This window comes from Homarus americanus, unplaced genomic scaffold, assembly GCF_018991925.1.
Source record: "Homarus americanus isolate GMGI-L3 unplaced genomic scaffold, GMGI_Hamer_2.0 scaffold31037, whole genome shotgun sequence".
Lineage (NCBI taxonomy): Eukaryota > Metazoa > Arthropoda > Malacostraca > Decapoda > Nephropidae > Homarus > Homarus americanus.
In genome coordinates this window covers 25030641-25056476 of record NW_024722227.1, presented here as the reverse complement: position 1 = coordinate 25056476, position 25836 = coordinate 25030641, and the positions used below count along the sequence as shown (strand labels likewise).

At 37.2% G+C, this 25836-nt stretch overlaps 2 protein-coding genes across 13 annotated transcripts in view; one reads left to right on the top strand and one right to left on the bottom strand.

Moving 5' to 3' along the window:
• Positions 1-213: 213 nt before the first annotated feature.
• LOC121862426 (splicing factor 3B subunit 2-like) lies at positions 214-18880 on the top strand. Of its 4 annotated transcripts, none has more exons than XM_042360719.1 (7): positions 214-357; positions 7639-7728; positions 10492-10703; positions 11410-11628; positions 12047-12457; positions 16065-16253; positions 16760-18880. In XM_042360719.1, the coding sequence occupies exons 2-7, from the start codon at positions 7710-7712 to the stop codon at positions 18665-18667; spliced, it is 2958 nt and encodes a 985-aa protein (XP_042216653.1). In that variant the 5' UTR covers positions 214-357; positions 7639-7709; the 3' UTR covers positions 18668-18880. The 4 variants fall into 4 exon arrangements, with proteins under 4 accessions (XP_042216653.1, XP_042216655.1, XP_042216652.1 ...); XM_042360721.1 differs by lacking the exon at positions 214-357 and adding an exon at positions 865-889; XM_042360718.1 differs by lacking the exon at positions 214-357 and adding an exon at positions 1187-1415.
• Positions 18881-19436: 556 nt separating this feature from the next.
• Positions 19437-25836, bottom strand: part of LOC121862425 — a 97740-nt gene continuing 91340 nt past the window's right edge. For 8 of the 9 annotated variants that reach the window (XM_042360713.1, XM_042360710.1, XM_042360715.1 and 5 more), the window contains 4 exons: positions 25526-25822; positions 24716-24926; positions 22239-22393; positions 19437-20985 (listed from right to left, as the gene is read on the bottom strand). In XM_042360713.1, coding sequence (XP_042216647.1) covers positions 20926-20985; positions 22239-22393; positions 24716-24926; positions 25526-25822 — 723 coding nt within the window. In that variant the 3' untranslated portion in view covers positions 19437-20925. Of the gene's footprint in view, positions 20986-22238; positions 22394-24715; positions 24927-25525; positions 25823-25836 lie in introns of those variants that run through there. The other variant, XM_042360717.1, reaches the window with a different exon arrangement.

Genomic DNA, 25836 nt, shown 5'->3' with positions numbered 1-25836 from the left:
TGTTTCACATTAATTTATTATTTTATATTATCGAATGCCATTAAGATATTAACACTTTGATGTCCCTCATACAAGAAATAGGAGTACTACACGTATTTACTTTACACAATATAACATCAACGTGAAGATATTAGTGATGTATGAAATATTTTTATCTATATTCATTGTTATTATTCTATAATTGTATACTGTTACAACTGAAATTTACGAGCTATTAACTGAAGCTGTTGGACTGGTCTGCGGCCCCGACTCAATAGTGCACCCACATGGCCGGCGTCTGCTGCGTCACCACTCACCAACAGTTATCCCTGAAGAGAGGCTTTAATATCCGTACCTCCGTCAGCATTTGATCGTCAAGTAAGAATGACCATTACCAATGACTTAAGAACTGTTAATACCAATGTATTTACCCACTGATATCTCGAAAAAGAAGATAATTGAGGCATCAGATGGTTTTGGTAGCAGGTACTACTATAGGCAATATAACCAACATGACTCTTGTTGATGTGAGGCCTGTATGTAAATGGGAACAGCATAGAGGTACTGCAATGAGAGTTTAGTGGGACAGGTGGTTTATTAAATCATTATTAGGGTAGCTATAGGTCAAGTACAAGATGGTGGGGTAAGAGGGCGGCTCGGCTGCTTCAGTAACCTTCAGTTCCCTTCAGTTTACGACTCTCGCCATTAGGAAGGACTTGTGTGTGTTGTAGAAAACGTATATAACCAGGAAGGTCAAACACAGGAAATTTTGGCTATACTAAAGATCACAATCATAAAACGATTAATATTATTAGTGGAGGAGAACCATAAGACAAGTTAACTGGGTCTGGTCAAGTCTGAAACCCAAGACCAATTCTCGAACCTTTGAACCCAGTACTTAAGTCTTGTAGTATGTATTAACTATGAAAGCTTATTTTTCTTATGTTTTATTGACTATTATTACATTTTATTATCGGTGTTTCTACTTTACAGAAAAAATTAAGCTGTAATTAGGATAAATTAGTGTTTAAATATCCCCCTTTGACCAAGAGGAATTAAAATGCGAATATCTTCTAAATCCAGATTAAAAAAAAATATATTTTAACATTATTTACTGTAAGTGACAATTAACGTAAAATTAATAAGCTTGAGAAAAATTAGGTTTCAGTAATAGGAAATATGACTTAACTCAGCCAGGGGTTTGGGGTTCGGTAGAGACTTTATAGTGCTTGGGTTATGGTGGATGTGTGGTGATGCTGGTGTAATATCTACCACACTACCACACCAATACTGTTTATACATAGTGGGGTTATTTGTTTTTAGTTTACAGTTGAACATAAATGAAGACAAAATGAGTATGTCACAAGAAGAACTCACACGGCTGAGAGTTGTGGACCTGAAGGCCAAGCTGGCAACGTTTAACCTCCCGTCACACGGTATGTTAGGCCTGAGTTATTGGAGAGATACAAGTCATACAAGTTCATACAATATAGTAGGATGAACTTAATTCTTAGTAAATCATCGTACAAAGTGCTAAACAAAGTCTATAGTTGGTAATATTGCAGTAAACCGCAACCACATTTTATTATCAGATTCTTTGGTTGCTGTAATCTGCAGTTTTACTCAATAGTTTTAGGAATTTTATAGATCAGGTAAGGTTTCATTTTTTTTTAACCCCACATTTTTCCTCTACTGTATTTAAAAGCCCTGTCCATTTAGAACGACTAATATGGTTGTTAATTGGGGGGGGGGGGGTCATATTGGTTAAAATACTCAAAAATATAAATTTCCGATGGAAATGCTGTAGAAGGAATGGTAATATTGCAGTTTATAGCAACCACAGAATTCCTGAAATTCACCACACTCAATCAATAGAACTGTTTTATCTATAATCATTTTCTTATATTACACTTCTGTCACAAATTGATAATAAGGAAGTTATTGAATAAAAAAAAAATCAGAGAACCTGTTGCTCAAATGTGTGTGTTTGTTTGTTCGTTTACCTCCCGCGCATCTGCTGGGGGGCGGCGCCAATCAAATCAAGGGGGGGGGGGGCAGTCAATCACATCCAATAAAAAATCTCAAACATTTGATTCAACCAATTGGCGTTCAATATTCGACGTGGGTGGTAGGATGCTGGACATTTTTAATCAGTACAACTTGGACCCATTATGTACTGGGTGTGATTTCGATTATTGGAAGTTTATTGTATTATTTCATTCTAAAAATACGGAAACTAGAGAACAGAGGAACCCACGACGCATTCTGGTCCCTGACTCGACAATGTTTGGTGGATTTGGCATCCTGTGTACCGCCGGCAAGGCCTTGGGCTCGTAACACACGTCTTGCCCGTAGTGCCCACCGTTTCTCTGTGGATGTCGGTCGCACTAGAATAACCCGTAATAGTACATCCTTCTTTCCTCACACAGCCAAACTGTGGAATGCTCTGCCTTCTTGTGTGTTTCCACACTCATACAATGTCCCACTTTAAAAAGCTTGTTTTCCAGCATCTTTGTGGTGTAGATTAATATAACCTTTTCCTTTTATTTTTATTTCGTTTTATTCTTGTTTTTTCGCCTCCCAGGCCCCGTTGTGGGTCAATGACCTGTGCCCGGGTGGGCTATTACCTGTAAAAAGAAAGATTAAAAAAGTAAGAACCACTGTAACGGCTATTTATATTCTCATGGAGGCTGACCAAGCGACTCTGGGGTTATTACATAGCATTTGGGGGTCCTGGGGCAGGACTAGGGTCAGTGGGGGTCTGGCTAGGGGGTTAGGTAAGGTTTAGTTTGGTTATATGGTATAAGTTAGCAAGCACAGAGTACAGTAATTCCGTGTTTTTCACGAGAATAACGTTCCTGAAACCCCCGTGAATAGCCAAAACTGTGAATACTGTACGCTTTTAAGAATCATTGTACCTGTGGCCACCAAACAGCTCAGGTAGGTTATGCACTTAACCATGCCATGCTCTCCACTCACAGCCCAGTGGTCACACTGATCACTGATGCGCTGTATTGGCATTTACTAACATCATTATTTGAAACTAATCGTATTGTAGTATAATAATGGAAAAACGTAAACACAGTTATGTACAAAAAAAATTATTTACAAGTAAATACAAATTTTTATATTTTGCTGAGGTCGGCAACACCCACATTGCCAGCCTCTCCCTGCTGCCCCTGCTGCATCGCTCATAACACCTCTGAGCTTGTCAAATAAAACTGTTTTTTCCGTTAAAGTCATCACTATTCTTGATCTCTTGGTCACTTTAGGGTCTTTGCTTGTAATATTTGCCTTTGATGAGGCTGGCTTATGTCCCAGAGCCATGTGGGAGGACAAACAGAAGAGGTAATCACAACAGCGTTCACAGTACGGTAGGCACGTGTGGACTGAGGCTTCTCGGAGCAGCGGGTGTCTGAGGTGGGAAAGGGTGGCGTCTGTTTGCCGCACCGCACGGGAATATCGAAAATGGCGTGAAATTAAAATCTTTGTTTTTAAAGGATATTTTATATACAGTATACTGTTTCATGTAAATCCACAATGAAAACGTGGATAAGATAAATCTTGATAAAATCACACGGGAAAATGGAAACAACGGAGCACCTTAGCTTTCGTCTTTATTCAAGACATCTTCAGAGGCAACTGGATTACATGGACAGAGAGAGGCTTAAATATACAGGGTGACCTTAAAAACATGAGGTCAGGTCATAATGATGTCATCCACTAATCCCCACACCAACACACACGTAGAGGAGCTTAAGAGAAGGGGGGGTGACGTGACTAGTCAGGTCAGGTCAAAAATAAGGGACCCACAAAATAACTATCATACATCTAGATCAAAGGTTTTCAAAGCATTTTTAACCTTGGGCCACTGACAAATAAATTTATGTAACATATCAGTTTTGAACTGACCATCACTAAGGTTTATTGATTTTAATTCCTTAATCAAACTAGCTTCAACCAGAAGTCTTTCTGTGACACAAGATGATTTAAATACTTCTAAGCTTTTTTCCCAAGCAATGGGGTGATTATTATTCCTAACATGAACGAACAAGGCACTGCTTTCAGATGCTGTTCTGATATTATACTTATGTTGTTTGATTCTGAGCTGCAGTGTTTTTCCTGTCTGTCCTACATAATTACAATTACATTTGCTACATGGAATACAATAAACACTTCCATTTACATTCAAACTTGGGCTATTCCTTATTAACATATTGGTAATGGTTGAGTCATACATGAAAACAACATTAATATTTAGAAGCTTGAGGGACCGAACTAACGGGACAAATTCATCACGATAGGGCAGAGTCAAAATATTCTTAAGTGTAGGAACTTGCCTGGTTTGAGAGGAATGAAAGGATTTTTTAGCCCTTTTAAAACAACGATCAACAAACACAGAAGGGTACCTGAGTTTCTGTGCAATGGAACGAATGTGTTTCAATTCATCGTCAATAAATTCAGAGTCACAAATACGCAGACATCTTAAGAACATACTTAAGTATACTGTATATAATTTTTGAGTAAAAAAAAATGCGAATGGTCAAAATCGTGATAAAAAACCCGCGAGAAACACAGGATTACTGTACCAGGAATTCAGAACATGCAATCGATAGAACTATTATGGGGGTAAAAATCAAAACGAGTGATTTCTGATAAATTCGATTGTCAGATTTGAACCAATTGCATAAAAAACCATCAGAAAAACAATTTTTTTTTAATCAGATTCTTTGGTTGCTGCATTCTGCAATTTTACCGAATGAATTATTTTTATTTTTTTTCCTATATAAGACCCAATATATAAGAAGGTGTTGGCACCTACTAAATATTAACCAGTAATTATAATTAAAGGTAGCCCAGTGAAACAGTTATAAGTTCATTTCTTTTGACAGTTCATGGCATAATACTATTCTATGTGGTATTTTTTACTGCAGAAGTTTAATATTTACCTCCACAAAACCACAAATCAAGTGTAGGGATAGATTTTTTTTTTTTTTTTTTGTGTGGTTGGTTCATGCAGGGTCTGGAATCTGGACAAAATCTCCTCAGTTAAAGTGCCCCCATTTTTTATAGTCTCAAGCTTTTTCTGATGGAGCACTGTATTTCCTGCAGTGCACCTGAGAAGGATTCCTCCCCTGGAATGTCCAGCAGGCAACCATTGATGGGGTGATTCGCACCCACAACCTGTGTGAGAGTTGGAGTTTTGCTTTCTCTGACCTTGCTGGACATGACCCCCAACCGTCTGGAAGGTCATTGAAAGTATTAGAATGGTTCAGGCTCTTGTATCAACAGCCCTGCTTAAGGATTCTCATGGTGAGGCTCCAAGATAACGAGTCAGATGTGGCACAAAGGAGCATTAACAGTGTGTGAAGAACCTTTGTCTGGACTATGTAAATGAGAGGAAGACCTTGGAGAAATTCACAGCATCGGGTGGAAATAAATTGAACTTTAAATGAGCCTTAACACTTTATAATAGTAAAGTAAAGTCAGATTCTGTATATGCTGTGCAGATGATACGCACTGCTCTCATCACAGATAGTGAAGAGTCATTACAAAAACTAGTTAAAGATTAGTGGAAAAAGATGAATAATGTGGGTTATGAGTTAATGCTGTGCAGATGAAAGTTATGGTAGGGAACAGGTAACTTAAACAAGTGGATATTTTTGTTTATTTGGAAAGTAACATTAACTTAAATTTGAGAAAAAAGATGCTGAAAGGCTTTACATGGCAAGGACTGATGTATGGGTCAGAAGTGTGGACACTTTCAGCTGACACCAGAAAGAGGTTGGAGGCCTTTGAAATAAATGAAGAAGTACTAAGATTAGCAAAAACTTAGAGAGAAATACTTGAAATGTACAGAAAAAGAAAAATGAGATAATTTGGTCATATAACTAATTAGGGATGAAGGAATAATAACAGAAATATTAATGGGCAAAGTTGAGGGTAGGAGGACCAGGGGAAGGCAGAGACCGGGATGGGTGGATGAAATTAAAAACTGGGTCCCCAGAGAGATACAAAATCTTGGAGGATTGGTCAAAACAGCCCGAGAACGATAGAGTTGAGGACTGTGGTCGCCAACCCTCAGATATGATGACGGTACTCTGATTGATTGGCTCTATGATGTTTATAAAGCTGACTTTGCCTAGATAAGGCATGAGCCCTTTATATTGTAATGTAATTTTTCTGGTTTGTTTAAATATTTGTTCTTGTATAATACATAGTTCTAAATTCATAATGCTATGTGCTACTGTATAATACATATAATGCCTTTCTTGTTGCACACTTATGATATAAAAAATAATAAAGTATGAAATTAATGATTCAAAAATTCATATTGATATTTCTCCTTGGAGGCTTTTGTCCGGGGTGGCTTGTGTCCTACTCTCAATTCATGCAGTTTGTATACAGTACTCTTAAATGTGGTGACTTTCAGAGAACAACATGGAGCATAATTTAGGAACTCAAATAATATTTCCTGTAAGTTTTGGTAAGAGTGGAGGAGTCAGTTGGCAGCAGAAATAACTTATATAATGAGTTCATATTTTCCACAGTTGTTGTTTTGATGATATAGTAGGTAATAAAAATATAACATCATCTTTTCCCTTTAATTTATTTATTTTTCTATCTTCAGTCATAAATTACCAGTAGTGGGCAGAGGATGAAAGATGAGGGAAATTATGGGTTAAAACTATAGAAACTGATCATAAGGCAGTACAGTAATTTCATATGCGATGTAGACTAAGAAATAATTTTTTTTACCCTAAATAATCCACCACCAAATCTCCCATGGTGCAGATTGTTCTCATCTGCTCTTAAACTATAAATTTGTGAGTCCGGTCTTTGGAAACATAAAAATAGCAACGGAGCTTCTCATCAGGGGCTTTATTACCATAAATATTGACTTGGTTGTCTTTTGTTTTATATTTATTAGGCTTCACTTTCCTGTTTTTTTTTATTACCTGTGCCAATCCTTTTTTTTTTATTTTTTTGCACATGGTTTTTGAACCTGTTCTATGTATAAAGGATGAGATTCGTATACAAGTACTGTAGTTGTATTCAAATCCCATAATATGGGTTTGGATACATTTTCAATTTCTATTGTGTACAGTATCATTGGATTTTGAGTGAACTGTATGTGCCTATACTTATTGTTCCTCCTCAAGGAGAAGCTACGGTAGCCATCTTGTTTTTCAACTGCGTAGTTATGGCATCTAGTTCGGAGGATGATGATCGTCTGCAATCATCTGTCAACATGGATGAGTTGGGAGGATGATGACCGTCTGCAATCATCTGTCAACATGGATGAGTTGGGAGGATGTGCAAGTGTTTAAAAGCAGCAATGAACTGACATTGAACAAGAGTTTCAGTGCTACGTCCACAAAAGACATAAAATTACACAGTGGCACTTCTCGAAAAGTGCTTACATTGGTACCCGATATCAGAGTCCCGGTAAGTTATTTCTGCTTGATATGCCGAGTGTACGCAATTGAGATGTAAGGTAAGGTTTGGTTGAGTTAGTTTAGTTTCTGTTCATTTTCATTTCCATTTTTATCCTTAGTATCATGCAAATAACATCTCCAGAAATTTTGGTGCAATTCAATAAGTCATTTTACTGAAAACCATTATCAAAGTTACTTTATTTTAAATCTTGTATTGCAGGTCTAAAGAGTGAGCTGGTGGATCGTCTGTACCAACACCTACTGTCTGTTGAGGGAGGTGGTGTGTGCAAGATGAATGAAGACGTTGATGGTAAGAAGATATACTCTATATTATTTTGTGTTTATGGGATTTTCCAGTATGTAGCCAACTCTGATCTAGCTACAGACTGCACTGCTTTTACTTCTCTTCCACTCTTGTGTGAAGTTGATCTAGGGGGTACAGAAACCCAATGGAGGGGGGGGGTAAGTAAGATAGTGGTGCATAATGTGTAAGAGAGGAAAATTTTACTTGAAGCTGTATCCAATTTCTGATCTTGTTTGTACTATCCAAATACAGTAAATACCCTTTTCTGGTAACTTTATTTTTTCTTGTAACAAATCATTTTCAAGTTAATTCATGTAAGTGTGTATGTATGTTTAGGGTGTTTAACAGTTAAAGTATGGAAAAAATGAGCATATTACATTATCCATATTCCTCTCAAGAGTCGGGTGAGGATATATAGGTGTATTAGAAAGGGTAAATAAGTACGGAGTTGGTGGTGAACCATAACCCAGTGGAGATGGAAGAACTGGTTAGGGTGTTTATTATGGGGGAGTAACTTGCTCAGGAGGTATCTTGCCACAATCATATACTGGTAGTTTAACTTTGGCTGTGAAGTATGATTTATCTGTAAGTCACCTGTTGAGACTACACTGAGTTAGGAGTCATGTGAATTTTGTATTTAGGAGTAAAAATAGTTTATATAGGATATACATTAAGGTTTAGAATGAAGTATGTACTGTACTATGCAATACAGGGGGTCTTCATTATATGTCAGGATGTGATCCAGAGAAAAACAACTTGTAAAGAAGTGTTTTATTGTGAAGAATCGAGGCGCTCACATTGATAGTGATGAATCAACCAATGATGCCCAAGTCAAGTTCTTGTTGCAACAGGAAGGCTGCTTCTTTCTCTACCCAATACAGGGTTTATTCATCATCCTTTGTCCCATATAATGAATGTAATTAGGGGTACAGTGTGTACATTCCAACATGTACAGGAATGCCCCTTGCAATTTCAGCAAATCAGCTTACAATGGGATCATTATTTTTATATACTGAATGTTGACAAATTTTAGCATACCAATAAGTTAGATATACGTACAATACAGTATTTTCTCAATTTAATGAACTAATTCGAGCCACTCCTGTTCGTTAAATCAAAATTTCCACTAAATTGACCTTTCCGTTATGTTCACTCGATTTACCGAACTTTTTCACTAAATAAAGCGTGATTCCATTAAATTTCACGCCAATCACGTCGCTTGGCACATGGGGTTTGTTTACTTCCTCTCAGTCTGTGTCCTGCCACCACCGCATGTGTTGTTCACCGCTACCTCTTGAGAGTTATCAATTGTTGTTTTTAGGAATATTATTTCATTCACTCCAGTAATGATGGTGTGTCTTATTATGTCATCATAGGTAAATGTAAGGTTTATATAATTTGTTTATCACTGGGCCCATCACCATTTTCAAATTAGACTACAAGATATGTATTTCTTCCTTGTGTATTTCGATCGTATGCCTGGCAACGGGTACAAGTTGAGCGTCATCGGCTCATGTAACTCTCCTCACTCTGCCATATTTCACTGTTATCATTAGTATTTACTGATATAATAATGCTTAATATTGATTAATCATGTCATTGTAGCTTGGTTAGCTCATCATTGTAACCACCAGGCTACTGGGCCAAGCTGTGAGGTGTTATGGTTTTTCAACTCATATTTTTGGGTAGATATACGTAACTTTCTTCATTTTATTTTTACTCAGTTACATGCACACACCATCCTACATACATATTGTGTAAAAAGTAAAAGAAATAATTATCCTAAGAGCAAACACAAAGGGAATACTGTACACCCTGTACAGTACATTTCTTTACACATGAGTTAACTGGCACAGTGATGGAGGCGAGGGTGCAGAATATAGGGGGGGGAGAGCGTTGCTGGGGAATCAGTGTCCTAGCTGGTCTTCGTTGCTATGGTGAAACAGGGAGTGTATGCAAATAGCGACTGTGTTAAAGTTTCATTTGGCAATACAGTATTCTTCACATTTCCTGGTACTGTATATATACTATTTTAAGAAAACTATGAATTGAATTTTGAATTGAATTGAAACAGTTTATTTACCCAGAAAAACACAGATACAGAGTGGATAATAATAACAATATTAGCATGGCTGAGCCATGCTGAAATGGGGGGTGCATCTTATATGGTGTTTTTATTATCATTAACCTTTTTATACATTTAGTAAATGTCGAAGGCTGATGTAGCATTCAAATTTTTGCCTTATTATTGAAAAATTAAATAATAACCATGGCCCCTAGGAAAGTGTTTGGTATCCATAAGGGTGGTGAGAAGGTTAAGCCTAAGACCTTATCAGTGAATAAAAGTAAGTGTACAGTACTTTGTGTACATTACTTTTTTTTTTATTAATTTTGATTAAAAAACATTTATTTATTTCATAAAAATTGGATACATTGGTGTTGTACTCGTTTTTTGTTTAAAATGGCGGTCCTTTTGGAAAATTTGTTCTCAGGTGGACACCCTCTTATCCTGTACACCCCTTCCCCCCAAATTAGTCCACCTTAGTGAGGTTTTACTGTATCATGTCTGAGGTATCTGTAGGTGTGAGCGTATTAATGGAATTACTGTAATCTTGATTTTGTGAACTAGTTCACTGAATCGAACAAAAAATAAAGGAAAAAATGGTTTCCACTAAATCGATATCTAGTTCGTTATATTAGAGTTCGTTAAATCGAGAGTATACTGTACTGTACAACTGTTGGAAAAATAAACTGAAATTTGTTTGTTAGATAAACCTGTCAGCCTTGGTGGAGCTGAAGTGAAACCACCAGGAGAACAGAAAGATGGAGGGGTGGCTGGGGGAGGAGTGGCAGACCAGCCCCCACTCTCTCAGCAGGATGAGCAGATGCAGCAGGAAGACATGGTCATGGAGGAGGATGAAGAACCAACTGAGGACCAGGGCCAGAATGAACTCCTCAGGAAGGCAAGAGAACAGGAAGAGGTGAATAGCAAGATTTTTATTTGTATAGTAATGAAGTGCAATTACAGTTATATTTATGTATTTTTGTTATAATATAATAATGATTATTTTAGGAAGGGAGAGTTTCTACTGTACTGTTGTTTATATGGAAGATTCATGATGTTCTGAAGTTGAAAATCACAAATATTGAACTAAGAAATCAACTGTATCAAAGCAAAGGGTAACTTTTTGATGGTTTCTAAATCTTCTGATTTTTTGTAAGACCAAGAACCCTTTAACATTGGCCCATCACTAGGGTCCATTTTCTGTGTCATTGTTGCCAGAGAAAACATGAAGTTGATTAACGTAAATTGGAAATAGTATAATTATATATGAAATTACTATTTTATAGATTTTGTTTGGTTTTTTGCCAAACTCCAGTTTTACCAGAATCAAGGAAAGTTGGTTGATCCATAATTTGTTTACTCCAGCCAAATGCCATGAAGCATGTTTTTAGGCCAGAAATGTGGCTGAGAATACTTTGAAACTGATATACTGTATAGTTTGTACATTTATTTTTGTCTACATTTTAGTTAAGAATTAGGTTTGGTCCTGGGAGTGACTTTCTTGTGATAGAGAAAAGCACATTTTATGGAGGAGTAAAGTACAATACAGTGCTTAAATTATTGGGAGTATCAAAAAGTGGGTTGTTTTTGTCGCTTATTGTTTAATAAAATTGTATTCTCAGATGCTAAGCCATCAACGGCAGATGGACGAAGAGCGTGTGATGCAGCACAAGGTACGGGAACAACAACGTCTTCTTGAACAGCAAAAACAACAGGAAGATTTATTTCGCCTGCAGCAAGCTGCCTTTATGGAGAGACAAAGAGAAGAGCGTGAGAAAGAGGTGCAGCTCCTAAGGCTACAGCAAGAGGCTTTGAAGCAAAAGGAAGAAGAAAATATAAAAGTAAGGCAATGGCTAACAACTGCTTTCTTAAATTAACATAATCACCTTAGTTATCAGAAGTTAACTTAAAGATAAGGTGACAACCAGATTCCAAAAATATTTACTTTTTTCAGGGAGAATAACTACACTGCTCTCTTCATAAGATTGTCTCCTATTTTAAAATATTTGAAATGGTAATGGGAGGAAAATTGAATGTGGGAATGATGCATACCTTTAAGTATCTACTGTATAGGTCTTGCTGGGGTTGAGTGAGTTAAATTATGTTTGAGACATCAATCATGAAATTTGAGAAAATTTTACATATTAAGGCCATGTGTAATGAGGGACAATTGTGTTTAGTGATCATTTATTGTTTTAATAATTATTTTATCTGAGTAATATGTTAAAGATAAAAAGAAGACAATTTTGTTTATTACAGCTTCCGCCACCACCAGGGGTACCTCCTGGTGTTTCACCACCTGCACCACGTGTGCCTATTCCTTCAACAGTTGGATCTGCACCAGCTAGTGCGGGCACAGTTCCAGTCCTGGGCCCACCAGGGGTCAAAGCATCAGTGGTTGTACCTCCTTCACCATCTTTTGCACCCCGACCCCCTGGACCAATACCCGTAGGTGGACCGACAGGGTTCTCTGGTCCTGGTACTGGTCCTGTACCCAGTGCTGGGTTGTTGGGCCCAGCACCAGGATCATCACCAAAGTCTACTGCTCCTCCACAACAGCCTCCCCTCAGGCCTCCTTTGATGCAGTCATCCAGTCCTCGTACACCTGCACCCATGACTCCACAACGTCCACCACCAGTGCCCATGCCAAACTCTTCTATTAGACCCCCAGTAAGTATGGCTTTATGCTCTGCTCTGCCATCATTGATGGGGTATTAAATATTTGCTATGTCCGTTGACCATCTGGTTAAAGGATTTCACTAAATTGGGAGGCATGTGTTTCACTTAGGTTTCCCAATTATTTGTGTCTACAAATCCCAGCCATAGATTGTTGGTGAGGCATGAAGTTTATCTTGGGGTTTTGTCCATAAAAATTTGTGTTTATTAAGTAACTGTCCTACAGCATTTTGCCAGGGGCAAAATCTCTAAAATTTAATTTGTTTGTATGCGTTTTGTAACCAGTGCTCAACTCCTCTTCCTGGGGTCAGTTGTTCGATCCCCGTGCACTCCCAGCACACCCAGCTGTAAATGGGTTCTTAAATTTATAACTTGGAGAAGTGAATGCGTTTGAGTGCAGTACCGGCCATGCTGCCTCCTTGTGTACCGAAGGCTTAGTATACTGTGCTGTATCCATACTCCCTAATGGGCAGCCTTGCCTATGGGACTCATACTCTCACGATAGTGAAATGTATTATATTCATTAATGTGAAACCTATTGTCTGCTCTTATTTAGTGGTATGTTTATTAACACAACTAATACATTTATTTTTAGATTGTGAGTGTAGAAAGTAAATTACTGGACAAAGCTCGAATATACCATCATAGCAGTCACTTTTCACTTGAAGATTTGTCTGTGAGGTACATACAAATATGTTGTCATCAGTTTCTCCACTTCATATACAATTTATCTTCACTTGCATAGCCTTTTGTTATTCTTATTTTGTGATCCATTGGTATTTTCATACTTGTTAACCATGTCTTGTGACCATTTCTTATTATATTCAGAGTTTTTGTTGGGAGAATGAAGCATATGTCAAAGTATGTTGGGAAGAGGGGAATTGGTTCCCAGTGAAAATGGGTACTGGGGTTGGGATGTAATGGGAGGTGAATTAGTTGTCATTTGTAGTTAATACTACCCAAGTAGACAATTGAGAGAAGTTAAAAAAATGTAAATACATAAATTTGGAATTGAAGAGTTTCCTGTGTTGGGATAAAAGTAATTTTGAAGAAGAATAAAAAGTAAAGTCTAGTATTAGAGAGGGAGGGAGGAAGAAATAAATGTCAGCTTGACTGGTGAAGTGCAGTATTTGTTAACTGGGAGTGGTTGTGTTGATTGGAATTATTATTTAGAGGTAGAGTGAAAAGGAAGAAATACAGTAAACCCCTTGCACTTCTGGACAATTGGGGGGGGGGGGAGAGGGTGTCTGGGTGTGGCAAATGTCTGGATGAACCGGGGGATGAATGCGCGTTACTTAATCTTTTGGAGAAAATTTGGATATGTTATAAAAATTACTAAAACTCAGTAGTTATGCTGTAAAAGTTGTGGCTTAGAAATAAAGATAATATAATATAAATCTATAAAATATAATAAACTATAAACTAAGACATAAGAAGAGCATGAGTGTTTGTGTGGAGTGGCACACACACACACACACACACACACACACACACACACACACACCGCCACATTTCACAACTATTTCTGGAGCATTCATGCTATAAAAGTTGTAGAAAATCATTAAAATACTCTGTGACTTAGAAATAAATATAATATAAAACTATAAAATAAGAAAAAGTAAAGAACGTGGGTGTGTGGAAAGTGAGCCGCCTGATAACTAAGGAATCCTCTGTCCCTCTGCCTCCAACCCTCCCTCCCTCAATGTGACATCACACACACACACACACACACACACACACACACACACACACACATACACATACATACATTATTTATGTAGAACAAGCATGAGCAACCTTTCCTCAGTCATGGGCTGCATTGCGATTTAGGTATTTTTCTGGGGGCCAACCCACCAAAATTTATATCCTACCTAACCCAAAAGTAATGTTAATATTGTATTAGCACGTACAGTAAAACAGTTTATTGTCATGTCCACCTTACAATATTTTCAGTTTGCAATCGGTCTTTTTCCCATTTATGAAACAAATTCATCATAATAAATTTTTTAAGTAAAATGTCAATGTTTCTTGGCATTTAACAGAAGATGGGTGAAGCTGTCTGTGCATACATTGATTTTTCCTACAGTTACAAAATTTTTTTTACTTATGAGACACACCTACCAGAATAATGTCAATATTAATCTTGATGCATGAGGAACTACAATGACAACCTATAGGCATAGCTATTTTACAATAAAACCTCAATAAACCAGACTTTAATATGTCGGAATTCGCTTTTTTGGAACATAAGCCAGGTGTACCATAATGTTCTAATATCATACCGTTTATAGCGGTACTAACAAGTTGCTACACTGGTATGCTGTGTAAACAATTAATATTTTATTGGAGGTGCTGATTTTGGCTTGGTGTTTACCACTGTTCTTATGAAGATAACTTACTGAAGATTTTTAGCGGTTGCTTGCTGTCCTATGTAGATCCTGTTGCCCACTTCCCTTTTTGTACGAACATTTCAGTTTTTGCCCAGCCTATGTTCGGGCCTTTGGGGGGTCGACTTATACGGCGAGTATATGCCTAAACCTGAAGGGGGGAAAACCAAGGATATGGGGGGGGGGTGATGGTATGAGTAAGTAGCAGAGTATGTGTTTGATGGGAGAACATGGAGTCATGTGGTGTACAGCAGTTACTGTCAATGAAGGGAGACAGGTGGCAGGACAACTGTTTCAGCTTTTGGTTCCTGCCATATAGCAGCACAGCAGGAAATTGTATTGTAATCTTTTCCATTATATCCAAATTGTTGCTATATACATTGAAAGGACAGGTGCATATTTTTTTACATACAAAGAACTCTCAGATACATTGAAAACTTATTCATTTTAACAGTGAATTGTACTCCAGAGTTCCATGTTAACTAAGAATCTTCACAACTATTCTCTTTGATTAAAAATGAGATATTAAATTTGTCCTCATCACAACTTTTAACATACCGGTATGTCAACCTACAGGTTATGTGTAGAATGTTGCTGTTATTTTTGGATTGAGTGTTAAAATTTTCATTAAGGATTGGTCAAAAACTTTCTCCTTGTAAGGTTGGCTCCCTCTACTTTTTCTCTGCCATGGTGTTGCATTTCTTCTCTAATCACCTACTCTGGTTGATGTTCCCGAGAACTTTCATTCTGTAAACTACAACTTTATCACCAGCCCAGAGCAAGTACAGGAGTCATTTTTTTTTCCAGTGAAAGGAATAAGTTGGTATGTGCAGCAGATATAGATTCATTATCAAAAGTTTTCACCATTATATCATGCAGTGCAGTATTATGTAATAAGCCTTACGTATTATATTTCATTTTCCCAGATTGATTATATTTCCAAAAATACACTTGCTATCAATTTCTTCAACATTTCACCAAAACAATTTATTCTTTCCTTGATTTCATTCTCAACAGTTGATAACACTTTATCATCCACTTGTAGCAACTGCAGAAGCCTTCTCTGTATGCCACATTGATTTAGTTATCCATAAATTGAGATTTCATGTGATTTTTCTGAGACTTTTTACATTTGTTAGTACATGGTAATGGAGACTGATACTGGTAATCCTATGTGACATATTAAATATTATTGTGGTGGTGATGTATTTCAGGGTGCAGGACTTTTGGGTGCAGCTCCCACACCAATGGCTCCTCCAGGAGAGAGCCCAGACAAAGGAGAAAAACCTCCACCTCTGATGTCACTGCAGGTGTCAGCCCCCAAGGAAGAAGCACCTAGAGAAGTTAAACTTCCTCAGGCTCTTGAACAAGCTCTTGCCTTCAAGACAGAGAGAGCCAAACAGGTGTGATTTTCAATATATATTTACCTAATTCAATACAACTGGTTTATAGCACTAAAGTTTTCTTATTTCATCTTCTCAAATTTACTTAATGGCTTTGAAATGATAGATCAGTTGTCCTTTGTTCATAGAAGATCCTTAACTTGTTCTTTGGTAAAGAAAGAAGTCTCCCAGAAACAGTCATGCTACCACATCCTAAGTGTAATATGTGCATTTACAATATTTATGAACTTTCTTTTTTATGAACTTACTGTTTTCATGTATTTATTTCCTTGAAAAATTTTGAGTCTTTTCTCACATTATATTTCTTACTGGATGTTTGTGTTACTTCCTTTGCTTGATTGCTAGACCTGCAAAAAATTCCAACAAATATGTGAAGCCTTTTTGTTGAGAATTTGGCATTCAAAGTCCTGGAGATGGTTGGTAATGTAATATATTTGAGGAGTACTGTACTACATGTATTACCCTAAGGTAGAGAATATTTAATGATATGTCTTATTTGTCAACAGGTTGGTGTGAACCCAGAAGATATGGAGAAAGTAGAGAGAGAGGGTCTAGCCAGAATGGATGAACAAGAGAGTCAACCTCCTCCACCTCGAGCCCCAGTTTCTATTGCAAAATCCCAAGCACCATTTATGCCTCCAGCCTATGAGGAAGACGATGAGGAAATTTCAGAGGAGCCTAATCAGAAAAACAAACAGGAGAAGAAGAAAAAGAAAAAGAAGAAGAGGAAAAGTCGCCACCGTTTCCAGGACGAAATAGACCGACAGAGAAATGAACTGTTGAAACGAGAAAAAAGTGATGCAGATGACCCTAACATAGAAATTGAGTATATCCAAGATTCAATTGAATTAGATATTGGAGATCCAAACTACCGCCACTTTTCAAAGATTTTTGAGGCATTCCGAATTGCTGAACCTGAACCAAAGATTGAGGAGGAGAAGATAATTCCAAAGACAGAGATGCCATTGGTTGACATTAATAAAAAGATTGGACCTAAAGTACCAGGCATACCACTAGACGATGATGATGATGACGACGACGACGATGATCTGAAGAAGGATGACGATGATAAACCAAAACTTTCTAAGCGGAAAATGAAACTCTTGAAGCGCATGAGCATAGCCGAGTTGAAGCAGACTGTTAGTCGTCCAGATGTTGTTGAAATGCATGATGTAACAGCTAAAGATCCAAAATTGTTAGTACATCTTAAAGCCACAAGAAACACTGTACCTGTGCCTCGCCATTGGTGCTTCAAGCGAAAGTATTTACAAGGCAAGCGTGGTATTGAAAAGCCACCCTTTGAACTACCCGACTTCATCAAGCGCACAGGCATTATGGAAATGCGGGCAGCACTACAGGAAAAGGAGGACCAAAAAACTCTGAAGGCAAAGATGAGGGACAAAGTAAGACCTAAAATGGGTAAGATTGATATTGATTATCAGAAGCTTCATGATGCCTTCTTTAAGTGGCAGACTAAGCCTAAGATGACGATACATGGGGACTTGTATTATGAGGGCAAGGAGTTTGAGACAAAAATGAAAGACAAAAAGCCTGGGGAAATGAGTGATGATTTAAGGATTGCCCTTGGTATGCCAGTTGGTGCCAATGCTCATAAGGTTCCTCCCCCTTGGCTGATTGCTATGCAACGTTATGGTCCTCCTCCATCCTACCCAAATTTGAAAATCCCAGGACTTAATGCTCCTATACCAGAAGGCTGCAGTTTTGGTTACCATGCAGGTGGCTGGGGTAAGCCTCCTGTTGACAATATGGGTAAGCCTATTTATGGTGATGTGTTTGGCACTCAGGGCAAAGACTTTGATACACCTTTAACAGAAGAGGAAGTAGAAAGGACATTGTGGGGTGAATTAGAGAGTGAAAGTGAAGAGGAATCAGAAGAGGAGAGTGAGGAAGAATCAGATGAAGATGTTAGTGGTCTTGTAACTCCAGGTGAAACTGGTCTTGTTACTCCCTCAGGCATCAGCTCCCTTCCTGCTGGTCTTGAGACTCCTGATATGATTGAATTGAGAAAGAAACGCATGGAGACAGAAATGGAAGGAGGTGACACTCCCGCTTTATATACAATTCTTCCTGAGAAACGAACAGAGACGATGGGCCGAGCAATGATGGGCTCCACGCACACTTATGACATCGGTGCAGCTACAGTCAGTGGAACCACCAGCAGATCAGCCACACAGGGAGTAGAAGTGGCCCTCGATCCCTCAGAACTTGACCTCGTAGACACAGATGCTATGGCAGCACGTTATGAAGCCACATTGAGAGAACAGCAAAAAGGAGAGGAAGAAGACTTCTCTGATATGGTTGCTGAACACGCAGCAAAACAACGCAACAAAAGACGGAAACAACAACAAGAGCAGAATAAACCAGCCAAAAAATATAAGGATTTCAAGTTCTGAGGTAATTTATATAAAATTACTTGGTTGATTTATTAAATACTTTTAGGGGGACGAGTTCATTTGTAGTGGGAAATTTACTGAAGATGTTAATAAATATGAATCAAGTTAAATGTCAAAACAAATCTCAGTACACAATATTTTCATTATGTATCACAAAATTCTCAATGACTTAGGTGAGTAATGTTAGGTTTAAGTGATTAAATTTTAAACACAGTCTTGAGTGTTATTAACCTGTAAAACTATAAATCAAGTTTGTTGCTGGTAACTAGTATGACTGATGGGTGACAGGATTTTTATTGTTCATTTTGTACTTCCATTATGATGATGCATCATTTACTATTAGAATGAAAAACTGAAAGAAAGGTCTTTGTTCTGTCCAACAGTAATAATTGGCATGCAAGACCAAAACCATTTATTTATAATATTTTTTTTTTACTTTAGTGTGTGTACAATGAAAGATAAAAGTCGTGTTGTGAAAACATATGCCGAAGGGCTAAACCTTTGGTGTGCTCTGCCTTGTGGTAGGGGGCTCTCAAAGTTTCACGGGTTATATTTAATTTTCGGACAAAACTGCGACACGACTTTTGTCTTTCATTGTACAACAATGACAACTGAATGACTCAAACACATCTTCCCTTAATAAATTTTAAAAGTACTTCTAGCAAATTTTTCATGAGAAATGAACATATTCTACTACAGTAAAGTAAAAACTCAAGTTTGCCCACAGCAAAAAAAAAAAAATACATTAAATATAAACAAAACTACTGCCGAGTTTAATATTTTTTTATTAAAAGGTGTTTATAACTTGTTAAAATAAAAATATGAAATACTCTTGAGCTTATAACAATGTAATAACAATATAAGTTAATGTAAAGTACAGTAATAACCTTTTTCTTAAATAAAACCTAAAAAAATAATATCCATTGATATAGGTAATCGTATGAGTACTTATTAATACATACTGGTATAATAATATAAACAATCTGCAGCATTACCACATATTACAACCTCGGTGATGAAAGACATTGTCGGTAACATTAATTACTATATAAATGTCAAGATAATGGTACAGTATGACTAGCTGCTTCCCTACTTGAATACAAAATATCTTAACAGTTGCATATAAAATTCTCACTTGGAGTAATAAGAACCATGGCTATTATTTTTTTTCTATTACTTAAAAAAATAACAAGAGGGTTAAACATTACCAATAAAACCCTGTAACAATTTTTAGGGAGAGTCAGTGATTAACATATTTTACTACCTATTATATGATGCTGTACTGTATTACCAAAACTAAACAACATACAATGAACAGAAAATACTTAATTCTTATGTGTGAAGAGATAGGTAGGCTGATGCTCTAACACTAATGAAAGATTGTTATAATGAGTCACTTCCTTACACCTGAGCACATCACTCAAAGGCCAGACACCAATACATTATTTTACATCACAGACTCTAGAATTAGTTTGATGTCTATTTTTCTTGCCTTTCAGTACCAACACACAGCACTGTATAAGGTGATTTTAAATGTTAATCTGTACTGTAGTTTGGCTTAATGTAGTCCTAAGAGATCTCAACTGGACAAATTCCCCCCACACACACACATACACAAAAAAAAAAGTTCACCTACTCCCTTGTGTAATACTCAGTTCATTGTTTAACCTAAGTGTTATGAATGTAGTGTTGTCCCTGTGATATGATGCCTACTAAACATCAATCTGTTCGATATTTAACACAAATTTGTAGATTAATGTTTATATTCTCTGGTTATCAAGGTCTGATATAAATAGAGTCAAGCTTTATCTGCGCGTTACTCTTCCACATTAGCTCTGGACCTCCTACATTATACCAACTGTGGTTTTCCCTGACTCCTTCCTGTCAAAAAATGCATAAGTATTGCACTGCGGTATATATCGCTTCTGAACAGAGTGCCTGAAGAAATCTTCATTTGTAAAGCATCTTAAGCTTTTGAGTTTTGTCTGGTAATAATCTTAATACTGGGTACTGTACTGTATTCATTTACAAAAGGGGTTTTCCTTAACAACCTGAGTCTTGGCAATTTGAAGTTTCCTCCTCCACTTTATACTCTTAACCACCAGTTGTCTTATGAGCTGGTCATATTGATAACATTGAAATTAAAAGTGGAGCAACACATAAAAATTCCTGACTAGACATTCTACTTACTGGAAGACTCCAGAAGTACTGTACTGGAGTGTGTGTTTGTGTTACACAGTAGAGGGAGCTGTGCTGTATCAATGTGTAGTCCTGTCCTGGATCATATCCCTTAACTTTTGTAGGTTGGGCTTGGTGTCCTGAGGAAATAGATGAACAATATATTTTAAGGCATAATTTACAAGGGTGTATTGATGAAAAAAATTAACTAGTATAAACTTAAAAAGGCAAAGAGGAACTGAAATTTATACCATAAGACTGTCCTATACAGTAGTATAATTCTGAACACGTGTTATATAAATCAATCACAATGATATGGAACAGTAATGAAAAAATTAGCAATTATGATACAGTGAGTTCTGCTATAACGCGTGTTTTGATAACGCGAATTTGCTCTAACACGATTTATGAATAGAGGAACGATATTTGTATAACGTGAACTCTTGTTTGCTGTAATGCGATTTTTGCTTACTATTTCTCCAATTTTGTGGTATTAACTGTGAATATGGTAAAGAAGAATATCTCCAAGAAGCATTCTGGTGATCGAATTCCCGGTGATGATCGTAAAAGAAAGGATATAACACTTGAAGAGAAGCTCGATGTTATCAACCTCAAAATCACCCTTCTCCCCCATCAAGTTATATTCATATTTTTTCAAGGTAAAGTGTAACATTTACTGTATGATTTCATTATTAGATATGACTGTAACATTTATTTAGACTATGCTCTCCTTTGTGTTAGGCTAACTACGAATTTTTTTTTTATTTCGAGTAATCTGCACCTAACCCTATTTTCTCCATAAGCCCTGTTATTTCTATTACGCGATTTTCTATAACACGATATTTTACAAGAACACAACTATCGCGTTATAGCAGAACTGACTGTACTGAAAATACAATAAACCACTCAGGCATGACAACCCCTTTTGTCATGAAAGGATGAAGACTATCCTGTAATGAGAAGACTCCAACCTTACTGCCTAACACGTTTGTACATTGTTTAGAAAATATTATTCCAATGGTACTGACAGAGTACTAAAACAGATTGTTTTGTGTCTGAAAATGAACCATTAATAAATAATGTTAGAAGTAACATTTTCAAACACCTAGTCACTACAAAATTACTGATTGCTATTTTCAAATATTCCACCTGAGGTTGTTCTTAAAAGAACATTTCAACAAAGTTTCCTGACATTTTACTTTAAAACAAGTTTTACTGCAAATGCAATTGTTAGAAAAACTCAAAATTATCTGGATGATGTTGAACCACTTCTCATTATAGCCATCATTCCCAAAACTTTTATATCCCACTTATTCCAATTTTCCTCAACCTATCAGTTTTGCTGATGTCAACATACACTCTCTGGAAATCCTATGATAATTTCATCACTAACCTTCTTATTTATCCTTGTTAGATGAGTAAGATTGACTATAGGGACTATGGATGGGCGGCCATGAGCACACTGGAAGGGCAGTTGGCATGAACACAGTGAAGAGATGAGTTCTTGACACTGACTCAATGTTAACTCATCCCCAAATTTGACAGCTCCTGAAACAACACGCACAATGAAACACATTAACTTCTGGTAACAAACGTAAATCTATCTAGAACACCATCAAAACTTCCTGGGCTACTGTACACAATCATTGAAGAAATCAAATCTAATGAACAATAAAACCAAGAAGATGAACTATGTCTACTAATGGGTATAATTCAATGTACTCTAAGGAATTAAAACATACAAGAAACACAACACCAACTTTTGAAATTTGAAATGAGAGTCATTCAGAGATGGGGAGAGGTTAATAAATTTTATATTATCAGCTATAAGAAGACCTCCATTTAAACTGGCCGACAAGTATTTCTCTCACATTTTCACTGCTCTTAAGTCCTATAATACTGCACAAGGAGGCACTCAACTGGTCTAGACCAGTGATTCTCAAACGGGAGGCACTTGGCTCCCAGGGGAGGAATTTCAAATCCAAGGGGAGGAATTTCAGTCAGGGGAGGAACTTGATGAAACAACAGTTCATGACAGTGAAGCCCTTCTTTTTGCCTATGCAAGGTTCCAGCACAACTCAAAATTCATGGAAGAGATGCTATTTTGCGAGTCTTTGAAAACCACCACCACTGTTCAAGATATCTATAACGTGGTAAGGAAGTACCTGACAGACAACGATATTCCAATAAGTAACATTGTGTCCACTGCTGCGGATGGTGCACCAACAATGATGGGACGACATAAGGGAGTACTGAAACTTCTGAGAGATGATAATCCTGATATGATGACTGTTCACTGTATTATTCACAGAGAGTTTGGCGGCTGCTAGGCTTAGTCCTATGTTGGATGAATCAATGAAGACGGTAATAAAAGTGGTAAATCTGATAAAAGCACATCGAAAGACTGAAAGACTGTTCAAAGAATTCTGTAAGGACATGAATGAAAACTGTGTGAGACTGCTCCTCCATACCCATGCACGATGGCTATCAAAAGGCAACTGTCTGGAAAGGTTTGTATGATACTTTGGTAAAGATCGTGAGGGCTTCCAGTTCATGAAATCCAATGAAGCCAGGGCCTTGATTTCATATCTTGCTGATATTTTTGGTAAATTAAATGCATTAAATAAGGAACTGCAAGGTGAACAGAAGACTCATGGATTGCAAAACCAAAATGTTTGGTTTTATCAGTAAACTGGGTTTTTTGAAGGCCCAGGTCTTGAGAAATAACCTCTCTCACTTCCCACATCTCAGTAAATGTGATCCATCACAAAATGTCTAACAAATAATCTCAGAACACCTCTCCAACCTCCATGATGACCTGAGCGACAGATTCATTGATCTGAAGCAGATGAACTTCCCTTCTTGGATTGCTCAGCCATTTCTCTTTAACTGGGAAAATAATGACTGCCTGGCTAGAATGGAGTCTGATCAGATCGACGAGCTAATGGACATGTAAAATGATGACAGTATGAAACCGATCCATGCATCAAAACAACACTTCAAGTGGCTGGATCCCCAAGTTGTTGCCAAATATAAAAAATTAGCTACAGAGGCTCAGCAAGTGCTTTTGCCCTTCCCAACAACATACTTGGTTGAATGTGCCTTTAGTGCTGTTACGGATATGTTGACTAAAAAACGAGGACGTCTCAACATTTGTGAGCGTGGTGACCTTCGAGCAAAACTTACTGGATTTGTTCCTCGGTTTTCTAGTTTAGTTTCTCTGCACGCAGGCCAAAGTGGGAATTAAATCAAATGGAAGTTTTATGATCCATTGAAATAAGGATTTATTTTTTCATTTGATGGCAATTAATAAAGCAATTTAGTTTCATAAATTGCTTCAATAATTACCACTGTAAAAGCATAACGGTGAAAATATTACTAGATGACAATTCAAAATGGGGGAGTAATTGAGGAAATCTGGGATCGCAAGGGAAGGAATGTGACCTGGGACTCTGAGAACCACTGCTCTAGACTAATTTGTACATGCACTTTGAAAGCTGAATCTGTATATTAAAATTCCTCCACACAAAATATAATCTTAAAAGAAAACCAGATACAATATTAGGAAGCATACACAGTTAAATGGAAGCCTTGTTGGAAGACGCCAACAAAAACTCAGTGTTTACAGTTAGAAAAGTAACTTGTGTATTCTTTTGTATTTACTCGCATGCTACCAAGTTATAGAGGGGCTTAAGCAACTAAGGTTAATCACCCCCAAGAGCCTACCAAGTTTAAACCTAAATATGCTACAGTATTAATCAAGACATGTAAGACATTCAAACTACAGTATTGCCTTTATTAAAAAAATTAAAAAATAGATTCCAAGAGTTTCTAATTTTTACTACTGTGACAAAGGCTCTTATGACTTACCTCTACACGCCTGGCTATTTAGCACATATGTAATAGGTTTTGGCATGGCCCCTACTACGCCTGTTGTCTGGTGAAGTGTATGGCACATGTCGCGAACAATGCTTTCCACGATGGCATTAGCTGTCTGACAACGTTTGTGACGCACTTCACTTGCTTCTTTAGCCACTAAGCAGCTTGGGATTGACTGGAAACTAACTTTTGAGGTACTTATCTTGGGTAAATGAAACAAACAAATTCTTGAAGTTAGTGTTTAGTGAATTGAGAATGAATGAATAAATATGTCATTATTGCACCATATAACATCACTATCTTGTTCACTAAAATGACACAAAATTTTGATAAGAACCTGAAAGAAGTGGCATGTCTAATGTTCACACCATGCCATGGACAATACGTGGTATGTTAAAAAATCCATATCCAAATTTTAGCTTCCAAGTTGGATAAGCAAGTAAGAAAATAAACATGCAGTGAAACCATTGGGTAATCCACATTTGCACTCATTTTGTGTAGCACCTGGAGACAGGAAGGGGTGGGGTGGTGTATAAATAAGCAGTTCCCACGGAACTTTCAAGTACAGTACGTCTCACCCTAAGACTCCTGTCAGAAACTCGACTACATCCCAATTGTCTTTCTAAGAGGTTATTTTTAAATATAGTTCTTATTCATGTTTAGTAGCCACATGCTGGTTATACAGTACTTTACTGTCTACACAATCAAATATGGGAAAAAAATGGTACCCTTCAACATTTAAGGTAAAACCAGGATATTTTTTTTAAATATTCACAACAATTCCAGTAATAGAACCAATACCTTAGTGAACTGTAGGCCTCGCTGAGAAAACACTTCCGAATATGCCATCATCAGTCTGACTTCATCTGCTGGAAGTGACATCTCAAGAGGGGGCTTAACAATTGAACTACGTATTACAGACTCCCCCGAGTCAAGAGTTTCGTAATTCTCTTGTATGATGGTCTCTAAGCGAACTCTCTCATGAACTGCATGTTGGTCAAAGAGGACAATCAGCTGGCTGGATCTTTGTTCATGATGATCATGAGAAGTGTATTCAATGTTACATGCTATAAACTTTTTGTCCAACTGTCCAAGCACCTGCAAGGTGGAAA